This window comes from Nilaparvata lugens, unplaced genomic scaffold, assembly GCF_014356525.2.
Source record: "Nilaparvata lugens isolate BPH unplaced genomic scaffold, ASM1435652v1 scaffold3753, whole genome shotgun sequence".
Taxonomy (NCBI): domain Eukaryota; kingdom Metazoa; phylum Arthropoda; class Insecta; order Hemiptera; family Delphacidae; genus Nilaparvata; species Nilaparvata lugens.
Window position 1 is genome coordinate 6,587 of NW_024090456.1, and position 21,418 is coordinate 28,004.

The following is a 21,418-nucleotide window of genomic DNA, read 5'->3' on the forward strand; positions in this document are numbered from 1 at the left end:
GAATATGAACTCAGATTACAAATACAACTAAACCACTAACTTCATAATTACAACATTTCTGTTTGGCCCACATCAAAAGTATCTGTAGAAATGTGAAGTAGTGCACAAAATCATTAAGAACATATAAATATAAATGTCAAGTGACTTAATACAGGAATGTTATTATTTCTTATAGATACAAGATAGAAGCATTTGACATACTTGTTCTTATATCATTAAATGGCAGAAAAATTTACTAAAATATCTTTATTGAGTTCAAACATTACAATTTATTGACAATGTTTTTCGTGTATTTCTTAATACTATTACCCTGAGTTTCAAAATACAAAAAATTACAACGAATGAACATTTAAATTATTAATGAATAGTATTACATTTCAATGTAAGCGAGTCAGTCGACAGAAAAAAGTGTTATTTTTAATTTTAAAACACAATGTTATAGTATAAAAATATTCTACTTCCTGGCTTGGAGTAAATTTTAATGCTTTCAAATGTCAGTATTATTGATTACATCACAAATTCCATTTCTATCACAGGCATCATTGAGCCATATTACAAAAATACACGTTTTATTTACATAAATATTGTCACTGAATAAAAATTTAGTAAGGTTTTTTACAAAATTTAGTTTTATTGCGCGCTTACATGTTTTATTGTAAAATGGAAAAGCTGTTTTATTACAATAACGTTATATCGTAACAATAACTCTTTTTCAACAATATTTTGAATAGCAGAATCACTGGGAACATTTCAATGAGAAAAAATGAGTTGATTAATAAAAGGAAATGTATGGTTGCATTCTATTTTCATGTGCATTGTTCCAATAGAAAATCAAGTAAATGTAGGATTGAAAGTAAATCAAATTCTTAAAATATGTAAAGGTTTGTAGAGATTTAAAATAAATTCTTGTATAGAGCCAGTTTTACTTTTATAAACATTATGCACGTAGCTGAAATTATCTATTTCATTTTCCCAAAAAAGAAAAACAAGTTTTATCAACATCGGTATACTGGAATAAAATTTAGAACAAATATTAGGCTAATAGCTCAACAATAAAATATTAAAACATAAACACAGATCAGCTTAAAGCCGTCATAAAGTCTGCGGTAAATGAAAGTGTCGTTTGAAATCTATTTTTAAAATTAGGTATGTTGCTGCTTTAAAAACGTATGTCACAGCAGAGCAGTAGTTAATCGGTTTACTTTAAAATAGTACTGGCCTTATGTACTTATTGTTGTCTTATGCAGCTCAATTACAGCTTCAGCATAAATGCAAACAGTAAAACTGATGAAAACAAAAATATACACATTAATGCAAACAAAAAACAGCTAAGCGAAATCAAATCTTGCAAGCCATGAACAAGTAATAATATTGATAACTAATGAAAAAGTCTACAACAATAACGTTTGTTGTGAAGAAGAATAATGATAATAGTCAAACGAATTGTGTTTGATTGTCGAGAGAAGGTTGCACAACTTCAACAGTTCATTTGCAAGTTCGAAAAATTCGGCTAATTTTTTTAAAGATCTAGAATGACCTCTTCATTGTTCTCCTCAACAGAGAGCTGTTTGTGAGGAATTTCCGCTACGTTGTGCCATCTGGAACATAAATAAACAAATTAGAAACCCAGGAGAATTATTGAATTTGGAATAATAAAATACTCACTGAGTATAATATTTAATAATAAAAACAATCTAAATCCAACATTTCTTGTTGTTCTAAGATTTTTACTGAAAACTTGACTCAAATTCAAAAGCGAATAACCTACTTTTTAAACTTGTGTATGAATCTAAATTCAGGAAAATAAAAGTTTTGGGTTGTGCCTGTTGGTCCTTCCCCAATAATTTAAATGAATTGGGTTTTGTGTATTGTTGAATGAATAAATAAATAATGTTGCAGAATCTCAAATAATTGTTGATAATTGAAATGAGAATTGATATTGATCTAACAGCCCTCCCTCCCTTTGATCCAGAATAAGCAACTTCTTAAATTAAATTCCGGTGTTTTGGAACCCTCATACAACTACTGATTCTGCATATTTAAGGGAAAATGTGACGGAAGCCAGACATATCAGTGATCCTAACAGTGAGAATATTATTCCCTAAATTTCTAATTGGGATATTCATGCTCACTGGGCCGTGCTGAGTGGGGATAGTCTAATCAGAACTCATGGAAATTATATTTTCACTGTGCAAATCAATTTATTTGATACTGATATGTAGAAATCTAGGTTTTAGGGGTGGAGGTGCTTTCCAAAGCTCTAGCCACCATTCTCATTGAAATGCTTAGGTGAACATCAACCTTGCAAACACTATTTATTCATAGTGGTACAAAGTATACAGCAGCCGAGAGCACAAAACTCAGGGGGTCTAATTGGGTCAACAGAGACTAGATACAAACAAAGCAAATCTAGGGGTAGACATTCACTTCATCAACATCTCAGATGATCAAGAATCAGCCCGGGTTGACAGATTCAATATGTCAAGTTTTCAGTTCATCAAGTTCCTGTTACTTTCAGTAAGTCTAGTGGATACAGTATTACATATTATTTAATTCTACAACTATCAACACATTCCGAATAATACCAGCATTGCCATCTAAAAGGAAAATCCTAGCTTCTAACCTACTTGTCTTTTTGCTATTCATTAGAAATCCTTCAACCTAAATTAACTTCTACCTCACCCATTCTCATCAATTTCTAACTGAGTTAATGTGCAACTGTGTAGCTGACAAGCTGACTATGTACAAATCGTCCTTTTACTATTTATAAGATAGCCTTCAACCTTCCAACTTCTACCGAACCCATTCTCACTAATTTCTAACTAGTGTAGAACAGTGAAACTGACTATGTATAAGCCTGCAACGAAAACTTGACGCCGTGAAACTAGAAGTACCGAATTGCTCAACTTCTCATTTGTTTCACTATCTCAAGGAGTGGACAAAATAGGTCCTTGATGAACTGAGACTCTCCCGAACCAGGGCTAAAGAGCTTAATGAAGAAGCTGATGATCCCCATGAAGTTCCACACAGCTTTTCAATTCATTTATTTGGGTTAAAAAAACGAGACGGGGCCGACGGGGCCGTCGAGAACAATGGATGGACAGGTAGAAGTTCTAGTGACCCTTCAGTGGTCGCCTATTGTTATTAAATTACAACATTTGCGTGGTATATTTTCAAGATTTCCACTTATATTGGTGGACAAATCTGGTTACTTTCTAGGCACTTTGACCTGTAAATCAGTGGTAGCCTATAGTGATTGGATAAACACAATCATTACTATCGATGAAGTACAAATTTAGTCAAACTAAGACCGTATTATAATTAGTGGACATGATGAGACTAAACGCATTACATAGATTTTACAGCACGTAAAACCCACATCGATTTTTGCACGTACATTTCCTTAGAAATTCTACGAGATTGAATGGAACTTGACTAACACACGATACACATCATATGTTTGCCAAGTTGTGTTCAAATAGAATTTGAAACGACGCCAAAAATCGTAACAGATGTAATTTGCAAAGTAATAGATTGCAAAGTAATAAGTTGGTGCTTCGTAGTTCATACCAGCTAGAAGTGTCTTAAAGAAATCAGGAGGGGACACTAATGATGGCGATGAAGCGGAATCAGAGGACAATAGAATATGGTAGTTGAGATTTGGAGGATGAACCTTTTTGGAACAATAGCCCAGTGAAAAGGTAGTGCGGCCCGTCTCGTTTATTTAACCAATTTATTTATTTATTAACCCTTCTACTACCAATCGGGGTAATTGGACTACCCCAACCCACATTTTGTCTATTTTTTGTATATAATATTAATGTATTTCATTGAAGCGTTCACTTTAGTTATTTTATCTCATAGAATCATTTCATTCCTTATATTTTTGGAATTATTAGCAGATGTATCTTGGGGGTAACTCTATTATCCCACTTGGTATTCCATGTCATGCAATTTTTGGTATATCTTATCCATTATCAGAATACATAAGATATCAATTTAATGTTCAATTTTCATTTTATTGTCAAACTTTATTCATAATGATAACTTTAAATCTAAATAAGAAAAAATTGCTTCGCTATAACCATAATTTAATTATTTAACATTTCCCCTACAACAATTATAATAGAATGCTCAATTTTGTTGGCCTGTCAGTTTTTAATTGAAATCCTATTTATCAAAAGAAGAAACATATTTTTAATTATTTTAATAGATTTTGTAATAAATTTGATTGATGAATTAATTGAAAAAATATAAAATAATTATATAAAACAGAAATCTTGTTGGGGTAACCCAGTTAACTCACTTGGTATTTCGTGTATGTGAAAAAAGTTGGTAGTAGAAGGGTTAATAATAACAAGGGAGCAAACAGGATTTCTCCCATAAATTGGTTCCATAACACAATAATAATTGTCATGATTGGGTACTCACTTGTTGACCTTATACTTGTCGACGACAGCCTGCTGTGGACTGGTGGTGGCCTTGGCGTGGGTGGCATTGAGGCAGACCATACACGGCGCCAGCTGCTTGAGCGAGTAGCCACTGGCCGACTCCAGGTCAGCAGGCCACACCTCCTCGCCTCCCCTCTCCTCCTCCAGCAGACAGTGACGCGCGCACGCAATTGCCGCGCTCGCCAGCAACGACTGCCTGAACTGCAGGTATGGGTCACCCTCAACCAGACTCAATTCGCATAGGAACTACAACACAGCACAAATCATTATTTTTAATTGTTAAGAAACGTCAATATATTCAAAGCAAATTCCAAGATTATTAAATGGACTTAGGGAGGGGGTGGATGTGTTTTCCAATAGTCGTTCAAGTTTCAAGCACAAAGTGACTTTGCTTATGAGACAAAATCAAAACAATTGAAAATAAGAATGCGCACAATTTTTACACTCATACATTGTGATAGCCCCCTAATTCTCCCTTTATTGTCATAGTTCATCATTGGCATTTATCATCATCGTCATCATCACTATCTTCTTCATCTTCTCATTCATGCTTGTTATCATCTCATACATACTATTTATTCTTTTCTTGTATCATAATTTTCTATTCAGTTGTTTTTATACATTGTACATTGACTGACAACTGTTTTTATCTCTTTTTCCTCATTTGTAGGTTGGATTGTACGTTGAAGATGAATCCAAAAGTCCAACATGTTCAACATCTACTTGAATCAACAAAACTTGAAAGGAGTGGCCGTAGTTGAGTGAATTAGATGTTGGCTTTATAATTGAAAGGCCCGGACAATATATTTTTCTCGGGCCACTCCCGATGGACACCGGCCCTGAAGCCAACCAGGTGACTCAATTTCATTTTTCCCAAAAATTAAAAAAGGGTCTACAAAGTGGATTCAAGTTTGTAAACATGACTTCAAGTTTGCAAAATACATTCATTTTATACAAAACTCGAATTCAAGTAAACTTGACCAATGTAGACGCCCCTTAAACTATAATATATCTTGTTATCTTCTATTTTTGTTTATGGTGGAATCTAGTAGGTACTGACCATGGCAAGATGCTTAGTCTTGTCGGACAGCTGGCAGACAGTGGCCAGGTGATTGATGAAGGCGAGTGTAGTGGGCACTGACAAATCGAAAGCCAGCACTTTCAGGATGACATGCTCCATCTTCAGCACCTGAGCAGTTGTGTACGTGTCGTCCGTGATGAACACAAACTCTGTCACGTCTGGCGGGTAGATTTCCTCGTATTTACTGCAAAACATCAACCAAAAATACCCCTTAACATCGAAGATGGGTTGATTTTAAAGGTAAGGATATTCAGAACAGACAATAATGTCTAACCTGTGAAAGGAGAAAGAAGAAGAACATTGGAAATATGTTGTGCTATTCGAGAGTGAGTCCCTACTATCTGCGCACCGTGGTATAGTAAATAGGAACTTGTCTATCGAAAAGTACCGTAATTTCCCTTTCCTACAAATAAAGATCTACATTGTAGAGTAGATTCAGTTATATTATGGTGAGATACAAGTTATGAAGTCAGCATCAATATTTACATACTTATTATTTTATTCCTCATAAATTACAAAAGAGATTAATAAACTATACACTGCATACTGCAATAATCAAATTATTCAACAAAATACGTTAGGAACTACTTGCCCAAAAGAGCAAGCTTGAATTTTGGGGAAGGAGCCAATCAAACTTAGACAAGCTAATAAAGCAACATTGTCTTGTTATCGTTGTCTGTCATTGAACAATGCAGATGATAAGTCCATATTTTTCTAACTCCGTACCGTTGCCAAATTGTAGACTATGTAAAAATATGATACCAAAATATTTCTTCTCAACTACGAACATTTCTTATCAAATCATAAAAAATATATTTTCTCAACAAATGAAATATTTCTGAGATAAAATTAATTATTATTAACAAGAATCAACAATTAATATCAGATCAGATCTACTAACACCAAATACCAAATCCATCTATCTACAAAAGAGTACCGAAGGCCGTGGAAAAGGAAGAGTGGCAACACTGCTTTTTAACAGTGAGTCGATGTATTTCAACCCCTGGATACGTTATTGGTCGAAAACTCCTCCTTTTGACGTACAACTTAATTTCAACCCCTCATAAGAGTGTGAATTGAGGGTTTTAACTCGAATATTTTAAATGTAAACACTCATTGTGTGATACATCATTTTAAAGGCCTTTTCAAAACAAGAGAGATTGCATCAATAAAAAGGTTCTATGATACTTGTATCTAAAATGAAGTTCTCATTACTTTACCAATAATTTCAAAACTAACAATTTCTATCAGCCGTTATTTTGGATAGCCTACAAGTATCATAGAACAGTTCAATGTTCATAGAACATGTCTATATTTAAATACATTATAATACATATATTTAAAGACATTTTATCGATTAAGAGAGTTCTTCCCTGTATCTATTCTTCGCATGGTATATTTTGCTTTTTTCAATTGTAGATTGGAGTATGGCATTTCTTGCTATGCTTCCACATTCATGTCACATTTTAAAAATCTCAGTTTTACAAAAATCTGTCATTAGGGTAATTTATGGTGCTAGTAGACGGGCTCATACTTTCCCTATGTTTAAATCATTGGGGATTCTTCCTTGTGTATGTATTGAAAGTTCTATCCCTGTTTTATAAAATGAGTGGGTATAGATATTTGATGGGAAATATTGGACATGACAGTTTGGTTACACGGCAAACTACACAAATGCGGGTGCGACTTCCCAAACCCAACTGTACCACCTTTCAAAGATGTTTCATTTTTCTGGGACCAAATTCTATAATATCCTTCCTGAGGAAATAAGGAAGCTGAAAATTTGCAAACGATTCATCCGTAAAACGAAGTGTTGGCTATGGCTTCATTCACCTTTGGAAATTGAAAAATTCTTCAGAGTAATAAGCTAAGTAAATAAATTGTCATAAAACCTAAACATTTTTCTTCTTCTCTCTTCTGTATCAAATTCTCTTTTCTGCCTTAAAATACCTATTGGTCGATTCATAGGTGGTAGCTTCCTCCCTACTGTTCACATGAAGTTTATATCACTATGAGATATAAGTAATGAGGGGAATGCTCTGATGTGTCAATTGTCGAATATTGATGACTGTGTGAATGCGTGTGTGTATGTGTCTTATCTTTTTCATATGTCCCATTATTCAAACTCATATTCACGGACAAGGGCTTTGCGGAAGCTCTTTTGTGAATAGTATTTTTGTTTGCATCGGTTCTCACATAAAATGTTAAGGTTCATTTCCATCATCAGTTACATCATTCCAGAAAGTTGATATGAGATGTGTACTTATAAGTTTAAAGTTAATTTCTACTGTATTATTGATACATTATGATATAGTGCCAAATTAACCTTTCTGAAGTGCCTAGTATTTTTAAATTGTTGATTATAGGTATCTGATGAGATGTTTTGTATTTTGTTGTATTGCTGATGTAAACAATAAAATTGAAACTTGAAAACTTGATATTTGAGTTAAAACCCCTCATCTATTTAAAACCTAATACTTCAATCAGCCGCCATTTTAGATACAAGAGTATCATAAAACTTTTTTATTTTTGCCATCTTTCTTGTTTTAAAAAGGTATTTAAAATTATGTATCACACAATGCATGTTTACATTTGAAATATTCGAGTTACAACCCCCAAGTCACCCCCTTATGAGACGCTGGTAATCTATCATATTGTGCCGTTTTTACACTCTCATCCAGCCTAACAGTAATAATAGACAGTAGTTGACAGAAATCGGATTGATTTGGCAAAATATCAGCTTGAAATTTGGATCATATACGAGCTAAACCATGGGATATCTTATTATGTCCTCTTTTCTCTATAGTTCAATAATAAAAGGGCCAAGAAATGAAACCCATTTCTTTTGTAATATAGATTCTGTATCCTCTAAATTTCAAGAGAATTATTATTGAAAAATTTGGTAAAACGATATATTTTTTGAGGATACTGACGAGGCAACAAACATAGCAGCGGTGCCAAGCAGCTGCAGCTTGGCCCTGACAACCGACATCTGACTGAGGAAGCGGTCGATGAAGCCGACTGCCAGGTAGAGGGTCTCATTCTGCAGCTTGTACTCCTCACCCACCTCCACCAGCCAGTCCACCAGCGTCGAGCGCATCGAGTAAGAGATGTCCGGTTGGCGACGCATGTAGTACGGCTTAGCTCTGGCACGCATCTACAAATACAATTCAAAACACTTATACACTCATCAAAACCTGATTCGCTATTGAAAAGTATACATAATCTAATCTCCTATCTTCTACAATCTATAATATAATAAAGGAAATAATAGTCTTATACACGTACGGGATAGGACAAACACGAATGACGCATCATCACATATAAATTATGAACTACTGAACTGTTTAACTTGAAATTTTGCATAATATAAAGATTGTTGATTTACCGAGGATGGTTATAGGCTTGTTTTCAAATCTTCAAGATTTCAGTACGTCAAGTTTTCAACTCGTCATGCTTCCAGCTTGTTATACTTTGCTTGAGAGTGGTTATATATAAAATAGTGTAATACTTTGCTTGAGAGTGGTTATAGATAGAATAGTATATTCAATGGTTTTATCTTATATCTTCTATGTCTATAACTGTACTAAATAAAGCCTAAATGAAGAATTGGCTTACACATGTACGGGATACGAAATACACGTTTGGCGCATCATCGCGTCTGAACTACTCAACTGATTAACTTGAAATTTTATTTTGCATAAAGATTCTTATTTTACCGAGGATGGTTGTAGGCCTATTTTCATTTTTGTTAATCGAATAATATTATAATTCCAATAATTGGAACAAATTTATTCAATTTGTGATACAAAGTTTACTTAAAATAAAAGCGCAATCGAATCTTTTTCTATAGTAAATTATTACAGTATTTGATACTTTCAATAACAGCATGGAACTATAAAACTAAATTCAATCTATTTATGCTCTACACAGACACTTGCAGACTGGTTACCTGGTAGTGTAAAAATAATTAACGATTATTAATTATTAAACGGAAATCTAAGGTTAAATGCTGTAAATTACACCGAAGACGTCTGCCACTGCAAATATTGATAATCGTGTAAACAGTTGCATAATTATTTGAGAAAACTATCTGAAATTATTCAAATAAGATACCTAGCTACACTATTTGGACTGTTATAAAAATTGGAATTGGAACAATTTTGTCTTGAGTTGGCTCTGCAAGATGTGTAATTCTTATGTTTAATTGAATGATTTTTCCATCCAGAAAATACAAGAAATATATAAAGACTATGCATCGCATAAATAGGCCATGTCCCAATGTCAGAACGACAATCAAATCAGAGGTACCATCAGATCACAAATAGAGAAAATGGTCAAGACGACAATTTATTTATTTTTAGAAAGCATTCGGGAGCTAGCTTCAGTTGCTTCATCATTATCGAACTCTAGTAAACTGAAAGTAAAAAGTAACGAAAAAGAGTTGTTATTGTGAATTGAAATAGTTGAAAGTTTGATAAATGAAATATTTCAAGTGTATTGAATTGAATATAACGCTTTAGTCATAGTTTTTAGTTTACTAATAGCAACTCTCTAGTTAGGCTAGGCGCACACCAGTTAGTCAAGACAAGACATGATCAGTCACAATACTTCACATAGTTACTTATGACGCAACACACACTGATTAGTCATTGCAATTAGGCATGTCTTCATAAGCAACTATGTGAAGTATTGTGACTAAACGTGTCTGATGGCTTGTCTTGTCTTGACAACTGGTGTGCGCCTAGCCTAAGTAATAACCATTATAATATTACTAGCAGTCAGGCTCGCTTCGCTCGCCATATCCGTCTAGCCAGGGGGCTCCGTCCCCTGGACCCCCGACTGGATCGTCCAAGAATGAGATCAGCAGGCGAGCGAAGCGAGCATTTTTATTTCATTTGAGCATTTTTATCATATGTTAGGACGATCCAGTCGGGGGTCCAGACTAAACGTCTGGCTAAACGGATATGGCGAGCGAAGCGAGCCTGACGGCTAGTAATATAGTATTACCAGGAATAGCTCTGATTGAAGTAGCAGTGCCCATTCCGCGATAAATGCATTTCAATCTTCAACTTGGTGCCAACCTAACAAAGTCAACTCAACTTAATGCCAACCTGACAAAATTATTAATTTAGTTACCAGTTAACAACTGTTTCGAAGAGGTACTCTCTCTAGATTATAGTTCTATATTAACATATGGTATGGACATTTTTCAATTATAATTAAGAGAATAAGAAGAATATACGTGCTAAAAGACGAACTTTAAACCCTTAAAAACAACCCTTAGAGTTAAAATATTGCCAAAAGATTTCTTAGTGCGCCTCTAAAGGGCCAACTGAACATACATACCAAATTTGAACGTTTTTTGTCCGGTAGATTTTTAGTTCTACGAGTGAGTGAGTGAGTCAGTCAGTGAGTGCCATTTCGCTTTTATATAATAGATTAAGACAGGCACTATAGCCCATGTGAAGAATAATATTATCACAACTATAATTTAAACATGTTTGTATCATTGGAGAGGAAATAAAAGAATTGAAAGTTATGATATTGATATTAATGTAATTTGCATATAAACATGGGAAAAATGAACTGATGTGAATGAATCTGTTACCTCAGCAATCTTCATGTAGTCGAATATATCCTGCTGATACTCGTAGATGTCAAAAATGAGGCTTGCCAACTTGGCAGCAGTGGGCTTAGCAGAGGGTTGGGTTGACAGGACTGGAGTGCAGGGCGACAACACGAGTGAGCGATCCACATTCATCGGCGAGTCTACAAAGCTGTCCTCGGACATTGGCTCTTCCTCGCGAGCGGCTGCAAGTCCACTAACCACCTGCAAGTCCCGCAGAGGTTGTCTGCAAACACAAATACTTCATAATAATCTACAATACTTACTGTCGTTCAAGTGAAAGAGAACTTTAGAATTGAGCTGTTTTCAACTTTAGAATAGCATGATTAACATGATTATCAAGTGAACCATTTCATTTTATTCAGTTCCTCAACCATAAAAATGTCTAGTAGTGAGTATATTTTTGGTTTGAAACTTGAACTCAAATTTGTAGAAGCAAAAACATGACTTGTTACACATCAATAGAAGAACTATTTTTTGGTTGAACCGGCTGTTGCCTTCTGTTGGTTTCATGTGTAGTACTTGTACAAATAAATATAAACTGCTTTAAGCACGTTGATAAACTTGTCTAGACAATGTAAATAAAGCATGGTTTACAACAGTCTAAAGATATTTCAAATCAAATATTATTTAAAAAAGTCCATGTTCTTTCAATCAGATAACTTCTCGTTAAAACCAAGAAGTAAAAAAGAACAAGTGAATTTAAACATGTTTTTGGTTGAAACGGTTGTTGCCTTTCTATGGTTTCATGAGTTGTGCTTGTACAAGCAAATATCAACTGCTTTCAGCACGTTGAGCAACTTGTCTAGACAATAAACAGTCTGAAGAAGTAACAATTCTATTTTCTTTCAATCAGATAACTTCTCGTTCATAAAATAAATAAAAAAATAAATAAATACATATCCATGAAGTAAAGAAGAAATGTTGAAAAAGTGAATTTACAAACTCTAGACTACTGGATATTATTCTTGCATAAACACTTAACACTGAAATGATTGGAGAACAGACCCGCAAGATGGCAAACTATAATGCGATAAACTGGAAAACTTTAATAAATAACAACCAACCACTGACAACTGACCACTGGAAGAGAAACAAAAAGTCAAACTTGTAGGAGTTTCTCAGATAAAATATAATATTATTAATATAATAATACATTGTATAGTTATAATATTATAGTTTAACTTACCATGTTAATTCATAACTTTTCTATTGGAAGTAATTAATAGTATAGTTTTCTGTTTTGGTATTCAAACTATGGTTTTGCTGGTTTCGCCAAATTAGTAATATTATTATGTTAAAAAATTATACTTCTTATTCCTGAATACTACATTTTGTAATCTGTATTTAACTGTAAACATATTTCGTAAGGCAATAAATTTTATTTGATTTAGAACAAAGCGAGGTTCAGTCTTCACTTCCACAAACTTTATATCAATTTCTAGTAGAGACGACAACAATAAATTAAATATAACAATTAGAATGTGATGAGATTTGTTATTACTGTATCGATATTATTAATGTACTGATAAAAACAACTCATCACATAATACCTAATATATTCCTATTAAAATTTCTAAACGCTCATTTAAATATAATAAAAAACTATTCCTTAGTTTATTGTTCAAAGTTAGCATGTTATTCTATTTATTATATTTTATTATTTGTTGCACCTGCTGTAGAATCTATTTAGGTTTAGCGGGACCAATTTTGTAATGAACTTTATTGAATAGAATCAATGCTTGATGTATGGTCATACTATTTCACTCTAAGTTTGTACTATGTCGAATAAAAAATTTGAAAACGGTGCTTTGTACTGCAAATGGTCAGTCCAGTAGAATAGCAATCAATTAATCATATTGAATCATAATTACCTTGGCACAGCAACCACACAAGACAGATTCAGTTTCTCCTCTTTTTCGGGTTCGGCGACCTTAGCGGCGGCAACCGCAGCGCCGCTAGCGGCCGCAGGCTGCGCTCTCAGTCCCAAACGCGGCTTAGGTGCTGCCGCAGCCGCGACCGACTTGGAAGCCGCAGCCGGCTTAGTCGCCACCGCGTCCAGCTTCTTGCCGCCTCGCAGCACGAGACCGCTGGCTGCGACAGGCTTAGCGACTGCCGCGGCCGGTCGCTGCGTAGCTTTGCTGTCGCCTGCCACATCGCTGTCGCAGTGCACAGTAAATGTTTTCTTCGGTTGCGCTTTGTCTGGTGCACCGCCTTTGCCGTCCTGCACGGGAAATAAATGTTTAAATAATTCAATTCAAATTGCTTACAACACAAAAAACAAAAATGTAATTCCCAAAATCTTCAATTTTTCACTTGTTTTTGTAAATTTTTATGCAGAAATCAAGTCGAATTTATTATTAATATTACCATTATATATAACTATTGAATCCCTAATAGAAATAATAACAAACTTTCAAACAATTTAAAAAGTTTTTTCATTTTTGTATTAGATGTTGAATAAAAGACCAAGAAATTGTCAAAACCCACAGATTTTATTGAAATTTAGAAAGACCGGTTTCGGTTGTTAATTCATTGTCAATCTCTGATAAACTAAAACTAAATACAAGAGCAGCAGAATTTATACTAGTAGGCGAATACTGCTATTGGTCAAGGGCATGAACGCCTGCAATTGGCCCAGCTAGACAGTCTCCCACTTAATTATTAAAGAAACGTCACAAAATGGTGGTTTGAGCAAAAGACTCGCCATGATAGTAAAATTTACTTTCAGTACAAAATAAAAACCAAGAAAAGAAGTAAAAGATAAAAAAGAACAAATATGTAAATAGAAAACTTTCTACTAATGTTTGCTAATAATGTTATGATAAATTTAAATTCGTAGTGTTGTATTGGTTGAAATGAATCTGGTCATTTAAACTATACTGGGAATTGTTCTTAATTACTCTTGTTATTTCTAAAGCCTCTAGAATATTCGAAGATCTGCCTTTGTTATTAACATGCAGAAACTCAACATTCTCCTCAACTGTGAACTTGTGATTATTCGATTAGTATTAAATGTATTTATAGAATCTATTATTATTAGGTATGTAGTTTGAAATTTGGATACTCCTCAATTAGCTCAAGATAAAAGTGTAATTAAAGCAATGTGTGTATTTTGATTCTATGAATATTAAACCTTGGTGTGTATGCTACATTTTCCTTGGCCAGATTGTGTGCAGTGTCCAACATACACTGATTGAAATTCACGATGAATCTTAGGTCTGAAATGATTGAAAGGAAGAAGAAAGTAAATAAAAGAGACTGGATTTATCAGGTATAATTTATTGTTATAGAAAAACACATGGAAGAAAATATTAGTATAGAATAAGACCAAAAATGTGTACTATTTGCAGACGATACCACAACAATAATCCCATCAGACAGAGAATCTGAAAGCAATGATATAAGCTCAACACTTGAAATGGACACAAATATACGTAGGAAACTGAAGCTATCAATCAATAAAGACAAGACAGTAAATATAAACTTCACACCAAAGGGGCAGATATACAATATAGACAATGTAACCAATGAACCAACAAATACTAAGCATTGCACATTTCTTGGTATCATGATGGTCAAGAACCTGAACTGGAATGAACATAATGACATCTTGTTTAAGAAACTAGCTTCAGTCACATATATACTTCGTAGCATAAGATGTACCACTGATGTCAGTACCACATTTATCGCGTTTCATGCCCTATTTGCCTCACAGCTGCGATATGGCATTGTTGCCTGGGTAGCTTCAGCGCAGGTGCACATGGACAGAGTTCTACGAAGTCACAAAAAAGACTAACGAACCATCCTAAGAAGAGTTGCACTGGAGCACTGTAGACCATTATTTGTTTTCAACAAATAATGAGACCACTGTTTACAGTGGTCACAATCTGCATACTTGAAACCATAATCCTTGCCATAGACTCAAGCTCGAATCTCAGAAATAGTCAACAAACACACAACACAAGAAGCAAACTGAACATTGACCTTCTGCAGCACAGGCTCAGCAAATTCAAGAACATACCTACCTATGCAGGGTCACATTTCTTCAACTTTTTACAAGATAGCCTAAAGACTTTGAGGGATTCACGGACAACATTCCACAGACAGCTGAAAAAGTACCTTATTGCAAGAACGTACTATGTAATAGCCGAATTTATTTATTTACCACCACCTAAGAATATAGTGCAAGATACTCTATACACCTTCTTGACGACCCTGACAGAGGAGATCATAATCCATTGACAATTACTCGATCCCAGGACAGTGGGGAAGACATCAGAAGTAAGCAAGTAAGATGCTGACTTCAAAATGTGAATCTCACTATTGATTAAGATATATGAATTATTTGCAATATTTAATGAATTACTTTATTTTGCCAAATGCTATTTGATGTCATGTTCTTTTATACATGTTGCTAAAAATTTAACTCTTTCATACAAGATATAAAAAAGTTGATAAGTTATAAGTTAAACCTAACATTCAAAGGAAAATTCCCAATTTTAATACTAAACTACAACTGTATACATGAGTACATGCTTAAATGTTATTTTTCATCATAAAGATAATTTATATTCTCTTGTATTTCAGGAAATTACATTTTATATAATTTATGATCAGCACAGGAACTTTGTTCAACTAAATAAAAATTGCCACGAATATTCAGGAGTTTTTATTTATATTTAACAAGTTAATTACAACGAATGTAAAGCAATCAGTCAAAGGACATTTAAATTCCACACCTACACCTCTGAGAAGATTACAACACACGTTTTAAATAGACCTAATCAAAGTTGAAAATAAAATAAAGTTGAATTAAATGTATTAGAAAACTACTCAATAGTTGTATTACGGTAACTTGATTAATTGAATCACTAGAACAAAAAGTCTAACATGGAATAAATTCAAGCTAAAACCTGTACATTTGATTAATTCATAAAATTACAAAGTAATCTGAGTTGATAGATTACATCGATAATGGTAACGGTACGGCACCGTTATCCTTCCATAACTTATAAGAATAATTATGAATCATCCTTCAAGTTACGCAATTTATATTTTAAACAGTAAAACTCATAATAACCTACCTAGAATTCCAGATAGTTCGATCTCCCTTTATAAATGTGAATCGTCGTTCACCATTTTCTAATTCAATAAGCTTATCGCTATTTTTGGACAGGAAACTAGCAAACTCCATCTTGTTCAAACATTGCATACCAAACTATCTTTCCAATTGTTTTATCATGATTTAAAGTGAATCAAAAGGTATTAGACGATTTATAATAAAACTCAAGAAAATAATTGGACATGAATTTGAATGTGATTACTTAAAGAGTAGGCTATACATTTTGTTTGAAGACTTCATAAAGCATGGAAAATAGAATAAAGTTAGTGCAGGTCAAGACAAGAAGAATTCCGGTAAATCATATTTTCTCAAAGTTGAAAATAATATTTCTCAGTGTTTTAAAATCAAAATAACAATTTTGAAGTTTACTTACATTTCTTCTAGTTTGTCCCTTAGCTGTATTCGTATTAATCACTCCCAAAACAGGCCGTTTTTGAACATTTTGCATGCCTTTGCCTCCATCGCGGCCATGCAATTGCTGATTTTCTTGGTCAACGTGCACTCCAAAAGCAGACATTGTGTTAACAATTGAAAAGCTATCTAAAAACGGCCAAACAAAACTTTAAAAACGGTTTTAAATGTCTGGAAAATTAAAAATGCTAACACGAAATGCTCATTGCTGAAAGTTTTGTCGATTGAGATGAAAAATGGCCAGGCAATAACCGTTGATCGCAGCTGATCAGACCGATGTTTGCTGGTCCAAGTCCAACTGACTTTTTCAACTGGAGTGGACGTTAAAACAAAACGACCAATCAGAGCTCAGATTTCCTAGTAGAGTTCAGGACTGCCACCTAACAATTTGGTTTACGTATTTTCTAAAAATTACGTAAAATACTATTAAATTTTCATTTTTATTTAATCCGTAAGTTGAAGATAGAATAATTGACTTCCAAAAATATATTCAGATTATCAAATTTTCTTCAACATGATCAAATCAGCTACTTTATGTGCTACCGCTTCAATTGAAAAACAACGTGAATTATTGATCACTATTTTAATTGATTTCTGATATTTTCAATATTATACTTATTATGTTTAATGTTGTTCAATCATTAATTTATTGTTTCCCTAGTGGGTAACGGTAGTGCAAAAGTATTCTTTGCAAAGCACGGGTTTTCCATTCCAGCCGCGCGATATTCAAATAATGTACGGTAGCTTATTTTTGAGTTCTATGCAAAAATGTATATTTCTATATCAGTTTTCATTTTTATTTCTCCATTCATACAAGAACCTATTACCATAATAATTGAGAGAGATAATTTTATTTTATTTCACCTTCATTTCCTGCCTAAAAAGTTTACACTGAAAATTGAAAATTTTGCAAGATCAACATGAAGTAGGCCTACCGGTACTTTACCTACCGGTAGATATTACTGTCACACTCAATATCACATTAAAACTTTTCTGGAGAAATTTTCAAAGCAGATAAATATTATACTCTAGAACCAAAATAATAGGTAGGGTGCTTATCAAAAAACACACACACAAGTCGGGGTTTACATGTTTTTATGATACTGATGGTCTTGTTTTTAATTTCCCTATAAAATATATTGGATTATTATCATAACGCGATAACGGTACCTGTAGACTACCGTACCTATCACTCTCAAGAAAAAGTTTTAGATAATTAAGATATTACTGATTAATATAGTATTCCAGAAATATTTGAGATGTGATAACTCTTTGAGAATCTGAGAAAGCTTCTCATAAAGGAGTCATTAAACCCCTTCTGAAAAATATATCCATCATTCTAAAAACATGGATAAATCTTCGAACTACCTCTCACAGCAAGAAAATTCAGAAACATTTTATTTTAGAATGCAAGATTATTCTCCCTTCTCACAACTGATAGTAGGTATAGATTGAATTTCAAAATAGGTTTTTGCTGCGTTGTGCATTGCTGTGATTGATCATTACGCAATGAAATTAATACGGTAATCAATATTATATTTTGATTGACTCAACAGTTTTATTCTCATTCTATTATAATTTTTAAAAAAGGATTTGTTGAATTCATGTAAAAGATCTGAGAATGTTAAATCGATTTTATTTGATTCCAGGTCTGATGCTCTTTTGTGCAAAAAATCCTACAATAATTATTATATGCAGCATGAGAAATATAAAAATAGGCTACCTTCATTTTGCAGTTGAAGTGAATTTTCTCACTTTCACCATCACGTGAATTTCATAAATGTGGGAATTGTTTTCAAAGTTGAGAATGAATAACACATAGTTGTTATAAGTAACGTACACAGCTTGTAATTCAATAGAATTTCTTTATGAATAATTATGATCAAATTGAACGCATAACTTGCTTACTTTTTAAAATAATTTCTCAGCATCCTCTTTTTTGTTTCATGATCTTGATAATATGGAATCAGGATCAACAAAAATCACGAAAAATGATAGAACTTATTTTATTTTACAGAAGTATCCTGCTTGAGAATAAATAACATTAATATTCAATAAATAATTTATTATTATTTCAAATGATTTAAATGTTCTATCCTACTTTATAAAGCTTTAATCTATATTCTCTTTGTATAAAATATTCGAGGAGCTAATATAAAACCTTTCATTGTTTTTTTCTTGTGGATGATTGTACAATGTTTTTAATTTTCTGCAAACTTATTAGGCTATTTCAATTATTAAAACTTATTAACGCTAAATAAATTTATACAAGATTCATTTCTCAGTGATTTATTGATCGATATATTCAAGAAGTATAAATGCTAAGTGAGGTTTTAGCTACCGCAAAAGGACTGAAAATGAGCAATCTATTGAATGAAACTGTTTTATGCATCACATTAATTGACTTTATTTAAAAATGTTATTGACTGTTTAGCTTCCATTTAAATTTGGCGAAGCATTTGTTTGTTCTCCATTTCTAATAATGAAATTTGACATATAAAAATTAAATAAAAGACATCCGGTCCTATAAGTTACAATATTAGTAAAGAAATATGAGAAGATTTTCAAAGTTACTGTATATATGTTATAGCAGAGAGAAGATATAAGATATACTTATATTTTATCTCTGGTTAAAGTAATATGCTTACATGAAATTTGAATTATAAATATTTATGTATTGGAACCATTGGAGGGCCGGAAGAAGAAGGAAGTGAGCGCTGGTATCGCAAAGGAATTGCTGGAATGCCTTTTATGATAGCCTACTCCAAACTTCTATATCAAGTAGCAATACCTTCCTGGTAGGTAATAGAATAGAATGACTGACTTTATTTTTCCTAACGAGCGAATCATTACACACTGTACATGATGATGTTACAGCTATCATCACAAGAGACCCAGGTGACAGCACAGATCAGGCTTGTATCGAGTGGGTATCTGGATAAGGAAGCATGACATTCAGTTGGCAATGGCCTAGACAGAGATTGTCATGATAAACGTAAGAGAGGGCTCACTCTTATTGATATGATGATTGGTGATCAAGAAGTGAGAGCTAGCCCAGCAGTCAAGCAGATATGCAGAACTCATATTTAGAATGTATGTGGTAAGGTAACCAGGGTGACATCATGTCTGGCTAAAGCAATCAAGGAGAAAACTTCTACTTTCAACAACCAATTCCATTATGTTGTATGGAGAAGAGGTCTGGGCGGAATCTGTCTGTATTATAGAAAATTGGGAGGCTTTGCAAGACTATGACAGCAGTCGGCTAAATTTTAATCGTGATTAATAATTTCACAAGAGCCAATCAGAGAAGGCTTTTTCGAAAAATAGGCTTCTCAGATTGGTTCTCATTAAATTAATCACGATTAAAATTCAAACGAATTTTGTGAAACCGGCTCTTTAAGGCAGCTGTACAGAGGCAGGGAGCTCTCAGGATTACTTGTGCATACCGAACTGTCTCTGAGAAAGCAGTTTTATAACGAATTTTATAACGTATTAACGAGTTTTATTAATGGCTGTGGAGAAAGATAGGAGGAAAGCCTCCTCTGCCTTGTCACCGCCTTCTATATAGGATAGCTGATACCGGTATATCTGTTCATTCTTGTTCGAAGTAATCAATCAATTTCATTCATCAAGGAATATTTTTTAAAATAATCAAATAATATTTTCAATAATTGAGAAAATATTTAATTATATTTCTACATGGTTCAAAAATAATCTTTCAATATTGATTGATTAGCTGTCTTTATTCAAAACCTAGGACGTTAAACCTAGGATTAAAAACGTTGCGGGGCTAGAAAAGCATAACACTATCTGCTTTTTCGAATGATACACCTACAGTAATCAAATGCTGCCATTATAACGTGGACTTAACTATAGTGGAGGCAGAGTTACAGTATACCCATTGAAACGCTTGCACATATAATGAGAGCAATTACCTAAGTAGACTTGGGACGGATTGCCGCCTCTAGAAATTCCCATTCTGAGGCTATGGCCTCTTGGCAATGGGAAGATGATGTATCCCATGTGTGAGCACTTGGACTCTGAGGGAACCTGGGAAGGTGGATTTCCATCTAACTCAGTTTCTGATTGGCCACGTTTATTCCAGATCCTACCTGTGTAGGATGGGTAACGTGGAATCCCTTCAATGCAAATATTGTCCAAAAATGGAGCACAGTGTGAAGCGTACCTTTTTTGAGTTCCCTCTTTTTTCTGGGAAATAAGTGTTGTTAAATGCAAATATAGTCCCAGATAATGTGGTGACAGTGATGCAAACAACTGACAAATTTCAAGAATAAGAAAGAGGATGGATTCCTTGAATGATGTTGGAAGGGGCAGCATGAGATAGCGGTGTGAAGAGTAGGAAGCAGGTATGCTAAAGGTGCAATTCCTTAGCGACGACTCGAGCCGCGTGGTAAGGGACCCAGCGACTGGAGCAAATAAACTATATTACTCATTAGATTCGATTATTCATTAGATATGAATCATAAAAGCAATCTAGCAGCCAACAGTTCAAGTTCTTCCGCCATAAGGTTTATACAACATAAAAATAATAATGAAATTATAGTTTTTTATTTATTGGATGGAGCGAAGAATACAATAGTCAGAAAATAAAAGACATGCTAGTGTCCAAGACTTCTTATATTTCTAAATTTTGTCTTAAATCGTCAAAATATTATGTAATATCCTATGTGCTCTAGCCACGAGTCTTGAGTCGTCGCTAA

General features: G+C 33.7%; 1 protein-coding gene across 1 annotated transcript; it reads right to left on the bottom strand.

Annotated features, from left to right (window-relative positions):
* Positions 1–229: 229 nt before the first annotated feature.
* LOC120348939 (cyclin-A2-like) lies at positions 230–17,015 on the bottom strand. The gene is made up of 7 exons (XM_039444231.1): positions 16,660–17,015; positions 13,036–13,385; positions 11,144–11,387; positions 8,466–8,689; positions 5,512–5,716; positions 4,432–4,697; positions 230–1,598 (listed from the first exon to the last, which is right to left on the bottom strand). The coding sequence occupies exons 1-7, from the start codon at positions 16,801–16,803 to the stop codon at positions 1,520–1,522; spliced, it is 1,512 nt and encodes a 503-aa protein (XP_039300165.1). The 5' UTR covers positions 16,804–17,015; the 3' UTR covers positions 230–1,519.
* Between the last annotated feature and the right edge of the window lie 4,403 nt (positions 17,016–21,418).